Source organism: Pteropus vampyrus, unplaced genomic scaffold (genome assembly GCF_000151845.1).
Source record: "Pteropus vampyrus isolate Shadow unplaced genomic scaffold, Pvam_2.0 Scaffold7, whole genome shotgun sequence".
NCBI classification, from domain to species: Eukaryota; Metazoa; Chordata; class Mammalia; order Chiroptera; family Pteropodidae; genus Pteropus; species Pteropus vampyrus.
In genome coordinates, this window is record NW_011888788.1 from 10,538,456 (window position 1) to 10,551,867 (window position 13,412).

At 35.2% G+C, this 13,412-nt stretch overlaps 1 protein-coding gene across 1 annotated transcript in view; it reads left to right on the top strand.

Annotated features, from left to right (window-relative positions):
- MACROD2 (MACRO domain containing 2) overlaps nucleotides 1–13,412 on the top strand; it is a 1,889,795-nt gene that overhangs the window by 595,313 nt on the left and 1,281,070 nt on the right. The window contains exon 5 of the mRNA XM_023536764.1: nucleotides 5,999–6,115. Coding sequence (XP_023392532.1) covers nucleotides 5,999–6,115 — 117 coding nt within the window. The remainder of the gene's footprint in view (nucleotides 1–5,998; nucleotides 6,116–13,412) is intronic.

Genomic DNA, 13,412 nt, shown 5'->3' on the forward strand with positions numbered 1-13,412 from the left:
GATGAAGGACTGTGAGGCATATCTAAGGGAATGAACTTGGCCAAAATAATATATTCATTCTAATAGGAAAAACCTAAATTTTTTTACATAAACTTTGAAAAACAGCAGTAATTGAGGCGAATGAAAATTATCACACTAGTATTTACAACAGCAGTAAATATATTAGTCAAGGCAAACTGCTCTCATAAACATACCCAAACCTCGGTGGCTTTACATAATAAAGGTTATCTATCACTTGATTGATAGTCCAGTAAGGGTGAGAGGAACACTGATCCACAGAGGCATTTAGGGATTCAGGCACTTTCCATTTAGTTGTTGTATCATCTCCTGGGAAACTGGAGTCTTGCAACGGATCCTCTGCAGACAATGGAAGATCGGGTAGAGGAATGCATGCAAGATTTTTAAGATTGTATGTAGAAGTAATTACATAAGTTTTACTCATATCCCTTTAAACAGAACTCATCTCATGACCCCATATAACTACAAGGAGGATAGGAAGTGCTATCTATCTACATGCCCAGGAAGTAAAATAAATGGGCTTTGGCAAAGATATTTATTTATAGAGTTTAGTTGTCTTTTATTTTTTTCCTATAGGAAAATTTCTTTGGTAGGATAAGAGGCATAGATAGTTCTATTGCCCTCTGGAAAATTGTGTTCAGCTTTCTCTTTTAGACTTTTGATCTTGGGTTCGTTTTTGGTTGTTGTTGGTTTGTTGTTATTGTTATTTTTAGTTATAATTAAGTTTAGATATTTTGAGTAAAACTGAACATATTGTGTGCCAGCCTGAATGTTGACTATTGGTGCTCGGTCCCCTCCCACTGGGGGATGGTGGTGGGGAAGATGGAAAAAGTGCTGCTGTGTTGAATCACACAATTTGCTACTATTCGGCCTGCTGCCTTTTTAACCTGACAATAAGGAAAATGAAAGGAGCAGGTTTTCTAACAGGCTGCACCAGACCCAAGAAGTGGGTGGATTTTCAGATTCTGTGAATTGTTAACACTTCTAATGTGGAAGCTCTTCACTAGACTTGTAACTATTATATGTTGCTGTATATATAACTTTACTTTTTAATTTTTGATTCTTTGGATTTAACTAGCCTGACCACTTCCTTAATTAAAAAACAAAAAAACAAACAAAAAAACAAACCTACACTACTTTCTCCCACGTTTAATTGCATCTATTAAGCACCTACAAAATGTCAGTTATAAAGATAGCTGGGGATATACAAAAGAATAAGCCACTTCCTGTGCCCTCAAGGAGCTGGTAGAATATGAAAAGTCTGCTTTATTTATGTAATAGCTATAAAACAATTTATAAGTATAAAAATAAGGGTACAAATCAGAACCTTATGAGAACATAAAGAGACGTTATTTTGTCCTGCAAACTGTAAATGGTTTGCGAATAGGTTTTTGTGAATGAATTTTTAGAGGAGAAAACATTGAAATTAGAGTTGAAAAATGAGAAAGACCTTGCTAGACAGAAAAGAAAAGGTAGCTGAATGGTCTGGGTAGAGAGTACTTTAGAAAGGAAGTCATGGTATGTTTGAGGAATAGGGAGGATTTAGTTGTACCTAGATCAGACTGATGCAACGCCAAGAGAGAAAGAATGGAATGATATGAGGTTGGGAGGGTAAGTTGGAATCACATTTAGAATTAAAGACTTTATAATGTAAAATGTGGGGAATAGCAAACATTACTTTAACATCTAAAGCCTTTATAACATATTTACAATGTTCAGATGACATCAGTAATTACTAGACATGCATAGAAACAAGAAAATGAGACAAGAGTCATGTGAAAAATTAGTCAATATAAAGAGATTCAAAGCTGATCTAGATATCGGAATTGGCAGACGGGCCTTTAAAATCACTATGTGAGATCTGTTAAGGCATTTACATGTAAAGGCGGACATAATGATTAAGGAGATAGGAAATTTCAGGAGTAATATGAAAACTATAAGAAAAAGAACCAAAAGAAAATCTTGAGAACTGAAGAAATAAAATATTTGAAATAAAAAGTTGAATGGAAATCATAGCACATTTAACACAATTAAGTAATAAAAAGACAAAGAAAATAGCAAAAGATGTAAACAGACATTTCCAGAAAGAATATATATGAATGGCTAATAAGCACTTGGCAAGATACTTAACATCATTAATCATCAGGGAAATTTGAAGTCACAATGAGATACCCCCTTATATTCATTGTAATCGCTCAAATTAAAAAGGCTGACAACACCAAAGAATTGCTAAAATTTGAATTTTCATACATTGATGGAGGCATGTGGGCCCCAGGCCTGGCTGATCCCCGGTCTGGCTGTGATCCAGGCTCACTGCTAGGGACAGGACTCCGGATCTAGTGTGTTACATTAAACACAATAGTGCGCCTGCGCCAGCTTATGTAAGAATGATTCAGCTTGCTGTATCACACATGTGTGTCAGAATGCCACTATTGTTCTCTGGCATATATAAGCCCATGCAGTCCCCCAACGCGGAAGTGTGCTCCCCGCAATAAAGTTGGTGCCTGTCGTTTCGCTCTCATGTCAGCTCCCTGTGCGTTCTTTCAACTGGGCGTCTCACCACCGAAACCTTCCCTTCTCAATCAGCCTGGTGCTGACAGGGTATATGTAAATTGGTATAATCCGTTGGGAAACTGTATGTTAGTTGTGAACGAAGTAAAACATATACTGACTTAGCAATTTTACTCATATAGATATTTGTCCGATGAACATAAAAATATTTAACCACAAAAAGACTTGTATAAGTGTGAAGATTTATTCGTAATAGCTAAAAATTTTAAATACTCCAATGTCCATTCACAGATTAATGGATGAATTATTGTGTACTCAACATGGAATATTAGGAATAAAAATAATGAAGTACTAATACATGCAACAACACAGATAAATCTCAAAACCTTGCTGAGTGAAAGCAAGCTCTCTCTTCCCCATATCTTATATGAAGTTTGAAGTTATACAACAGTTGAAATTTAGCTATGGTTAGGGGGAAATCGGACAGCAAGGGCACAGGAGAGCTTTTTGGATTGTTGGAAACATTTTGTATCTTTATTGACATCATGGTTGCATGAGTATGTATGTTTGTTAAAACTCATCAAAACTGCAAAATTGATTGTATGTACGTTGTAACTCATGAATAAAATTGATGGGAATTAAAAAGTAATGTCTTTAGTGGTTCAACATTCTACGTGCAAGAGTTGAGGTAAGACTGCCTGGATTCAAGTACTGAAGGCTGTGAATTATAATGAATTAGACTAGAGCAAGGTGGGATTTTGAATCACATTGCCAATACTTTGTGAATGTAGGCAAGTTACTAACCTCTTCTAAATTCCTATAAAATGGTGACAATAAAATTAGTATCTACCTTATAAAGTTGTCCTCATTTTATGGTTCCTGGCACAAAGATGCACCCAGTATATTTAAGCTATAGTCATTATATTAAATAGCTCTTCAGCTAGACTTTCAGCAGTCAGGAATGCTGGTATAGCCATGAAGATTTTGAGAATTACATATCTTCAAACTGCATTAGGCTGCAATCTGTATAATGTAGACAATATTTGACAGCATATGATTAAGTACACTAGCAAATCCTATATTAGTTATTCAATTTAAACAAAGTAACTAATTATCTCTTTGCCAAGAGAATACGTTCACGTTAAAGTACTTGAAGTTCTTGTAAGAAAAATCAAACATAGAGAAATTAGGGTTTAATTTTTTACCTGATAGTCTCATTTTCTGTTTCCCATCCCATAATCATTTTTTTACATTTTGGGGTATATCTTTCTAACTCCTATATGTGTTTATGTGTATGTATATAAATGTATATGTATATGTATGTTTGTGTATAATTTTGTAAACAAAATTGTGACTATACTATATAAACTCTTTTAAACCTGGCATTTCACTTAGAAATCTTTTTATGTTCAGGACTCTATTTACATAACATTGGCCCATTGTTTTTAATAGCTACATAATAGTTCATCGCATTGATAGACTTTGTTTTATTTAACCAGCTCTCTATTTATCTGAGTAGTTCTCAGTTTTCACTATTATAAACAACTTTGATATTTCTTTTACTTATATCTTTTGCATTTGTGTTAATTATTTTATACAATAAATTTTAAAAGTAAAAATTGCTATGTGAAAGAATTTGAACAATTTATCAAACTTTTTTGTAAGAAAAAATTATATCTATGAGTGCCTGTGTACTTAAAAAGTGAAAGAATGAGCATCCAAATGTTGAGTTCTCTTGGTTGGAGAGTAAATGGTGGTTTTCATATTATTCTTACTTCTTTATATTCCTCATTTTTAAATGAGGAAAACATGTTTTAAAATTTACACAAAATTTCCACTTAAGAAATTTAAGATAATTACCCTTAATAGGGCACATAGCACTGTACTAAACACTATGTGGTGCCTCTCATCCATTATATGATTCAAATTCCATACACAGCCATGTGAAGTAGTGTTGTTATTGACACTGATATATATCTAAGGAAACTGAGGCTTGAGTCCCATATGCCTGGTAAAGGTAGAGTCTGGATTTCAACATAGGTTTTCTGAAACACTGTAGTTTCAGATAGTCTGGAGTGAATTCATTTTGTTGTGAGGGTCTTTGAGGCCCAGGTTCATTCTCAAACTTCACAGATATGCAAGTGATGATGTGGTAAAGCCCAGATGACCCTGTTTCCTTAGGAGACTTATTCAGCCAAAAGTGATGCCTTCACACCCGTCAATGGTGGACATTAGAAAAGTTATACGTCCCTCAGTGACCACATCTCATCATATATTTATCTTTTCTCAAAATAATAATAAAAATAATAAGAATAAAAAGTAATGGTCAATTACATGGTGTTGTGAACAGTGGAGAGAGGGGCAATGGTCTGGGTAGAGAGTATCAGACCACTAATATCCTGGTCTATTTTTACATCTCAGATGACTGTTACTCTCTTTTTCTGTCTCATTGCCCTTCTTGTTGCAATTTTGCATTTCCTTTCTGTCCAAGGGGACCATTCAATAACAACTAAGAACCCAGATTCTCAATGTCCTGATTTACGTGCATATGGTCTTAAGCCTTTCACCTGTTCATTTACCCCCAATACAGTCATATAAAATTGTCATTTCTGATGGCATCAGATTTATGATTCTCACTGTGAAGGCCAGGGAGCCAGTGAGACCTGAGGTTGGTGAAGGACAGAGAGCCTGATCATTTAGCAAAGTTACAACAGTAGCAGCAGCAGTTCTGTTTTAGTCCCTGTCAAGTGAGTGAGGGTGGTTTTGTAGGTATTTATCAAGACCTAAGCTACCTTTGTCCATCATCTAGTGCCCTGTTACACACCTGGAAGAAATGTATTTGGGGAGGAGGAACTCAGAGGTCTGGTTCTTGCTTTGATTAGCTTTAATTCCACTCTCTCAGTTTTGAGGTGAGTACAAATGTTCCAGAGTGCCTTTCTCATTTTCTTCTCAACTTTGTTTTCATCTACAACCTGTTGGAGACAATACTTACAAGCTCAGGAAGTAGAACTGTTAGCATTTCTTCCCAACCTTGTGTTCTGTGACACTGAGTTGATAGCTTGAAATGGACATGGTGGGAATAGTTACACAATTGAAATTAGAAAATGCTACAAATTAGGGCCCCCCCCCAAAAAAAAAAACACACACACACACACATTGAGAACCTGGTGTTTAACATTTAGGCACATTACTTCTATAACCTTTCTACTTCTGTTAACCACACAAACTAAACACACACACACACATACACACACACACAGAGAGAGAGAGAGAGAGAGAGAGAGAGAGAGAGAGAGAGAGAGAAATTGGAAAACATAGTGTTCGAGGGATTGGCAACCATGGGTTTTCTTCCATGGGCTATGGTGATTTCTAATATGAGCAAATTGAGTTCCTTTTTTCTTCCTATCTTAAGTTTTGCATTTATCTCCAAATGGTCAAGTATGAGCTAACTTTTTTCTCTCCCCCCTAGTGGATGGCTGTATTCACAGAGCAGCTGGCCCCTGTTTGCTAGCTGAATGTCGTAACCTGAACGGCTGTGATACTGGACATGCAAAAATCACATGTGGCTACGACCTGCCTGCAAAATGTGAGTAACATTCTTTTGAACATTGTTTCAAAATATGACAAGCATTCTTATTTGTTTTATTCCACGGGTGCATAACTGGGAAAGGAAATGGTAGTGGTGGTATTTAGTTAAATGTGCTCATATTTTATCATATGTGGTGATAAAATGTGTTTTCCAAATATATATGTATATGATATTTGACTGCAGGTTAGTTTTGTTTAGATCGTCAACAGAGTGTTTCTAAAACAAAGAAATAAAAATATGAGCAAAATATACATTATAGTATTTAAGTGCCATGGAGTGACAGCTTCTGGAAATGATGCCAATTTCTTATTCCTTGTTCAGGTTCCTTGATTGTGAATGTGTTTAGAGCAAAGGAGATCAAAGTGATGTATTGTGTTTTCAGCTGCCATGTAAAGGCTGATTGGCAATTACAGCCAAGGCATCTGTCACACTTTGCTTTCAGGAAAAAGCCAATGGAATGTGGTTGTCAGTGTGAGAATGTATTTGCTCTTTGAATGTGGAATGGTCAAAATTTCCATTATATTTGAATAGAGAGAAGTATTGCATTTGATTGACCTTGTTGTTTAGTCATTTAGCCAACTGAGTAGGGTAGTTTGGAATAAAAATGCTAAGAAGGAAACTGATTAAAGGCATAGATTTTTTTTAGCACGTTGTCTTCAGGGCCTGGGTGGTGGAGGTAGAAGGTTTCACTGCACATTCAAGGTGTGCCTTGACCCGGAAATTGAGACACCAATTAATTGTTTTTCCATTTACCTTCCTCTTATGAGACTGCCTGGGTCTATGAATACATTTTATGTAAAAGTGAAGCTGTTTTTTGTTTTTCTTTTAGCGGTGGAGAAAGTGTGACTGAAAAATTACAAAGCGATCTGTAGGATACCCTTTGGGCTTTGTGTAGACAAGTTGTGTAAGAATGAATTTCCCATGGATATGTATGAATGGAGAGATAGTGCATTGTATTTTAAAGATTACTTTAAAGTATGTTTAAATTTGAAGATTTTTTAGTAAATAGTAATATACTAAAATGCTATTTTTCTTTTTAAATGTTATAGTCCTGATCCTACATTTCACACAGTGCGTTTTTAATGAACGTATATCAACCATATACTGTTTAATTTTCCCTTTAATGACTTCTCATTTTTCTTTCTTTGCTCATGTTTTACCCTGTGTGGAAGAGTCAAATCATGTGCCAAATGACTCTTCACTCCTACTTGGAATATATAATTATGCCAAATAAAGTTCTTTGTGTACAGTGGTGTTTAGAGTAGTTCTCCCTCTGATGCAGAGAGCCTGAGTATTAGAGGCAGTTTCATTTCTAGGATTATATGGCACTATGTTTATAAATATTGGTCAGTCTTTCTTTTTAACAGCATGCTACCTTTGTGATATAGCTAACCAATATACCCTAAGAAAAGCAAATTACTATTTTTAGGTTTGTATCTATCCTTAAACCAAGGATTAAGGCCTGTTCTGTTGATTCACTACACTGTTAGATATTAAAACACATCAAAAATTCTTCAACTCTAAGATTTCTGAAGACAACCTCAGAATCACTAAATATGACCAAATAAAATGGTGGCTCTAATGTATGGATTGACACTATGATAATTTTGTTAATGTGCTTGCTTCTGTTTGATAGCCCTCTAAATAAGTCATTCATCTTAGTACAGGATTATGGAAGATTTGTACAGTGTCAGGCACTAAGGTACAAAGATGGGCAATACCCATATCTTTGCTTGAAGAAATTCATGATTGAATCATGCCCTTGAGCTAAGTAAGGTGTGGCTTTCCTGGGCTTCCTAGGGCAAGTGAGTCTTTGTGAGACAAAGAATCTGGACATGAAAAGTCAATGGGACTTGGTACAGAATCCATGGGAGCCAAGATAATGAGAGCCTGACACACATTTAAGTCACTGTACATAGCCCATAGGTCACGTCTAGTAAAAAAAAAAAAAAAATCCAACATAATAGTATAATAGAAATTATCAGATTAGAAAATGGTAGTGCTACCTCATGAAAGTCATACACATGTACTATTTGTGAATAGGTCTTGGTATGTCTCTATATTTAGAAAGATTAATAGTTTATATTAAAAAATGTAAAGAAAAGCAAGGAAAGCAATACTAAAATGAGTAATAGTAGCTTACATTCATATGCCACTTTATAGTATTTCACAATACTGTCAAAGGCTTATATTTTAAATTATATTTTATAAACATTGTGTGTGCTCATTTTCCCTTTCCTGAGAGATGTTTTTCTTTTTTATCAATTTGGTTCATCCATTTCAGAGTCATTAACAATCCACAGATGTGCTTTTGTAGAAAGAGAATGAAAAGGGAGCTTATTACATACTGTTTGGGTCATTTTCTCCTCCATATTTAACAATTCCATGACAATTTGACAGCAGAGACTGGCTCCTATCTGTCCTCTGTGACAGGAGGTTTATCATTATAGGGATACTAACGCCAGTCGTCCAGCCACCAGTGATAATATCTTCATGCATAAGCAATTAGTTTAGAAAATGCTATTGTATGGATTACAGACAAACTTGGTAACTTTGGACTGGTCTTTGCTTTTTTTTTTTTCCTTGATAAATTAATATATTCACAAATGCTTGTATTTGAATTAATATATTTGTAGTCTGTGACTCATATCATGCTTGGTGGAATGATAGGCCTCAGATATTCAGTTTATTCTTCATGACTTGGATGTTTTGAATAATTTATTTTGATGTAAAATATCCAGTCTTTCTTTTCAAAAGTAATCTTAAGAGTAAAAAGAATACTGGCTAATATTTTATTGAAGGCTATTTCTAAGGAAATACTTAGGAACTGGACTAAGGGCTGTTTATACAATTGGAAGTTTTGAGATCTTCTCTTTTACAGTATTAAAGATTTTTTGGATTTATAATAAAATTTGAATTTTTATAGCTTTTCAGAAGCTTGTCAACATATGGGATGTTTCTGTACATGCTACCATTATCCTTACTCGAAGGTCAGCTTCATCTGGGGGAGATTTGTCCATCTCAGTCATAGCTCTAGTGTCAGTATCTAGCATAGTGTCTCCTAAATATGTGCCGAATTAATGTGAATGAATGAGTAGTTAAATGAATGAAAGGTTTCAGACCTTTTCACCTGGAAAATAGCTTTTCTGATTTTGCTCCCACTTCTAATTTCCCTTCTGCTTTCCCTTCTGCCCGATGCTGGTAGATGAATATTTCTAAATCCAGAGTCCTTATGATTATCTACAAGTCTCTAGGTGATACGACCTTCCTTACCTCTCTGACATCATCTCCTTCTGTCCTCTCCCTCACTCACACAGGCTACTTTGCTAATCTTTACTGCCTTTGCATCAGCATTCCCTCTGCCTGGAATTCTGTTCTTCTAGATACCTGCATGGCATGCTCCCTCACCTCTTCAAACTCTTGCTCAAATGTAACCTCAGGTGCCACCCACACCAACCTATTTATAATGGCTTCTCTGCTGTATTTGGAATTACTTATCTGTAGCATTCAACCTTCAAATATACTATATCACTTACTTATTTTGTTTATTGTTTGCCCCCCACACCAGAATGAGGGCGGAAATTTTTTTTTTTCCTGCATCTTTTTCATTTATTGCTGTATTCATGCAATGTAGAAAAACATTTAACACATAATAGGAGTTCAAAAAATATTTGTTGAATGAATTAATAAAATGTAGCTCTACTCCTTTCAAAATTCTTCACTAGGTTTTTTCTTAAAACTTGTTAGCCTTATATTTGGCCTTCCATGATTTACCGCCATATCTTGAATTATTTACAACCTTTTATATGATCTGAACAGCTCACAATGGTATGTTTGTGCATAGGATTTGTGTTTGGGGCTCTCTGGAAAGCTCTTTCTGTCTTTTTTTCTTTTTTCTAGCTGTTTTCCAGACTCAGCTCAAATATCACTTCTGCAATAAAATAAGTCTTCCTTTATTAATGAAGCTAAAAGTATTTTCCTTTTCCCTCAGAATCCAGGATACTGTATGTTAACATGCTGAGGGCACTTTTTATGTGCTACTTTTTACTGACATATGTACAACTTTCCACCTTTCTAACAGCCCCTTGTATATAATGGATACTAAAGAAATATCTATCAAATGCATTAATTGTTAAAAGTGCCAGACTGGTTGATAATTGGTGGTGGGAGAGATGTAAAAGAATATGTACACTAGAATTCCTAAGAAATGATGAAATTAGTGTCGATTATTCACTGTGTTTTTAAATCATATTTTAACATATATCTAATTCCAAAATCTCTTGTCTAAGAAATTTACTGTTAATGGAGTTTCTCCGAAAGGTGAACAAATAAAAACAAAAAACAAAAAAAACAAAAAAACCATATCAATTTTATTTAATGATTTTCATCATAGCTCACATGTCTATTTTGTTTCTTATAAATGATTCATTTTTAGGCTTTAAGGCTGAAGAATTATCAAAGATAAATGAAAAAAATTAAACCTCTGTATATAAAAAGGTGGAATCTGTTTCTTTTATTTCTTCTATTTAATCTTTGGAAGACATGAAAGGGTAATATTAGCATCAGACTCATAGTTTTTCATTAGTCATTTGAAAGGAAACTCTAAGGTAAGAGGCCATAGCATAATACGTTTGAATATCATAGAGTGGTATGAATCAGAGTCCTTATTCTATTCCCAGGTGCAATAATAATCAGATGATAGTAGCTTAAACGATATCGTTGATAATAATTAGTACTTCTCTTGTGCCCTTCATCAAAAAATCATAGTACTTTGAAACATTAGCTCATCAGTCCTTTTGAAATTTCTATGAGGAAGTGACATGACAAGTAATCATATTTTCTTAAAACACAAAAAGAAATTCAGATACAGAGAGGTTAAATTTGTTGTTCCCAATAACAAAATAAGTCCATATTAGAGGCATGGCAGTGATCAAGTATCCCTAGGGTAGGCAGAGAGAGTCTGTGGCAGGTGTTGGCCAAGACTGCTGCTTGTTTTTATAAATAAAATTTTATTAGAACACAACTATGCTAATTTTTTACATATTGCATATAGCTGATTTCATATGATAAAACAGTAGTTGTTAATAGAGGCTGTATGACCACAAAGCCTGAAACATTTACTATCATGCCCTTTATAGAAAGTTTGGCAACTTATGGTCTATGGTGATTCCTACTTTTTATAATGGAGGAAGCTGAGATCCCGAGAGGTTAAATATTTATCGACTATTAAATGTATATAACTTACTCAGATCAGTATTGACAAAAGTGAAACTTAAATGCCTGCCTCTATTTCTTAGGACCGTCCTTACTTCTGTTGCCTCAACAGAACATCACTTTGGGAATGGATGATCTGAAGCCTTGTAAATCTTTCAAATTATAAGGCCACCTTGAAAAATAAAATGCCTAGAAAAAAAAAAAAAAAAAGGTCATTTTTAGCTAACGTGCTGAAAAGGAGCCTGTAGTCCTGAGGAAATTCATTTTCTAGAGTAGGTAGCTCATAGGATGGTTCAAATGAGTCCTCTGCAAAGCATGACCTGATTTTAGCCATTGTGGACCCTACCAGCAGGTGTCTGATTGTGAAGGCAGTGGAGTGGGCATGCTGCTAAGAGTATGACTCTGTCAGTCTTTGATGGAGGCCTGAGGGTCCTCATGAGCCCCTTCCATAATTAAATTACTTATAGTACATAAAGAGAAAAATGGCTTTTAAAGAACATAAAATCATCTTCCTTCCTAGAGAGAGAGAAATGGGATTGTTCCTCCTAAAATCAACTCTGATTGGCTCATTTTCCTTGAGTGTTTTAGGAATTCCACTTTGATTTTAATCTATTTCTTCATAATTACCACCCATTTCATTTATTTTAAGCAGTTTTATACGTTTTATCTGTGTAGTGATCCTTGTAATGAATGTGGAAGTAAGAAAGGCAGGAAGATTGTAAAATAAGAGCAGCAGTTCTCACCTGGTCATCACCTGGGACTTTGTTAGAGATGCACATTCTCACGTCCCACCTCAGACTAACTGAATCAGAAACTGAGGTGTGACAAGCTCTCCAGATGAATCTGATGCATGCTCAAGTGTGAGGACCATTGACCTAGATAGTGGTGTGATCTTGAGCAGAGTCTTTGCCTTTTGACTCCTTGCCCTGCACTCTTTTGCCACACAGTACAGGCAGCCTTTTGGGTCACAGAGTAAGGCTTTGTTTGAAGAGAACTTTGACATTCTCTTCTTTTTCTTTGTCATATTTCAAAGTTTAGTGGTGATATCTGTATCTGTTTACTTGTTTATTGCCTGTCTTCTTAAACGGAATAATATTTGAGAAAGCAGAAATCATATCAGTCTCATTTACCCCTGGTGTCCTTAGCATCTGACATCATAACCAGTACAGAGATTGATACATGTTTACTGGGGGAATTATTGAAAGCCTTGCATTTGTCATAGTCAGAGCTGCCACTGCAGGAACCCAACCAAGAAGACATTCAGGAGTATGTGATTCTAGAAATCTGAGAGACTATTACTGCTGTATTTGCAGCCTCTCTGTTATCATATGACCAAACATGCTGCTTGTTTAAAGATTCTAGCAGTGTAGGAGAACACAGGGGCAAAATTTGTTTTGTTTTGTCCACATGGCTCACATATAACCTACACTTAGATGACTTTCATTTTCTCTCTTTTATTTGACCCATTGTGATAGCATAAATTCCATCCCCAATTGGCTTTGTGATGAAATAACTAAACAATTCTAATAGTAAAGAGTATCTTTTGAAAGTATCTACATTTTGAAAGCAACTGGTATTTATATTGTTGAATTTGAGCTAAGATTAGAATAAATGCCTGTGCTTGGCTTGCATTGTTTGACATCTTAGCAAGCCTTAACAGGACACTGTCTATACCTTCTTTTTCCTATGTGATCAATAGAAGATAACAGTGTAAATCAATTCTGGGTAATAATGTAAATAGGCTCTCGAAGGCAATTCCTGCTGTGAAATAAGTAGTTAGCTGTGACACTGGCATTAGCCACAGTGGGGGTAATCAGCCTTTGGATGTGTTTAATCAGAGTTATCAGCTAAGATTAAAAAGAGAGTTACTGTTGTGCAGGGGTAATTATTTTCAGGATTTAAAAGATGAATATTTGAAGGTGTTCTCATAAATTAAAACCATCGGAACTGCTTTGAGTAATTTAGGATGCTTTGAGGTCAGGCACAAGCAAACAGGAAAGGTTAATCTCAGAGCCATGGCAGTTGATGTTCAGGAATTGCAGAATACATTTATTGAAATAAGTAGTGAATGTTGAATTAA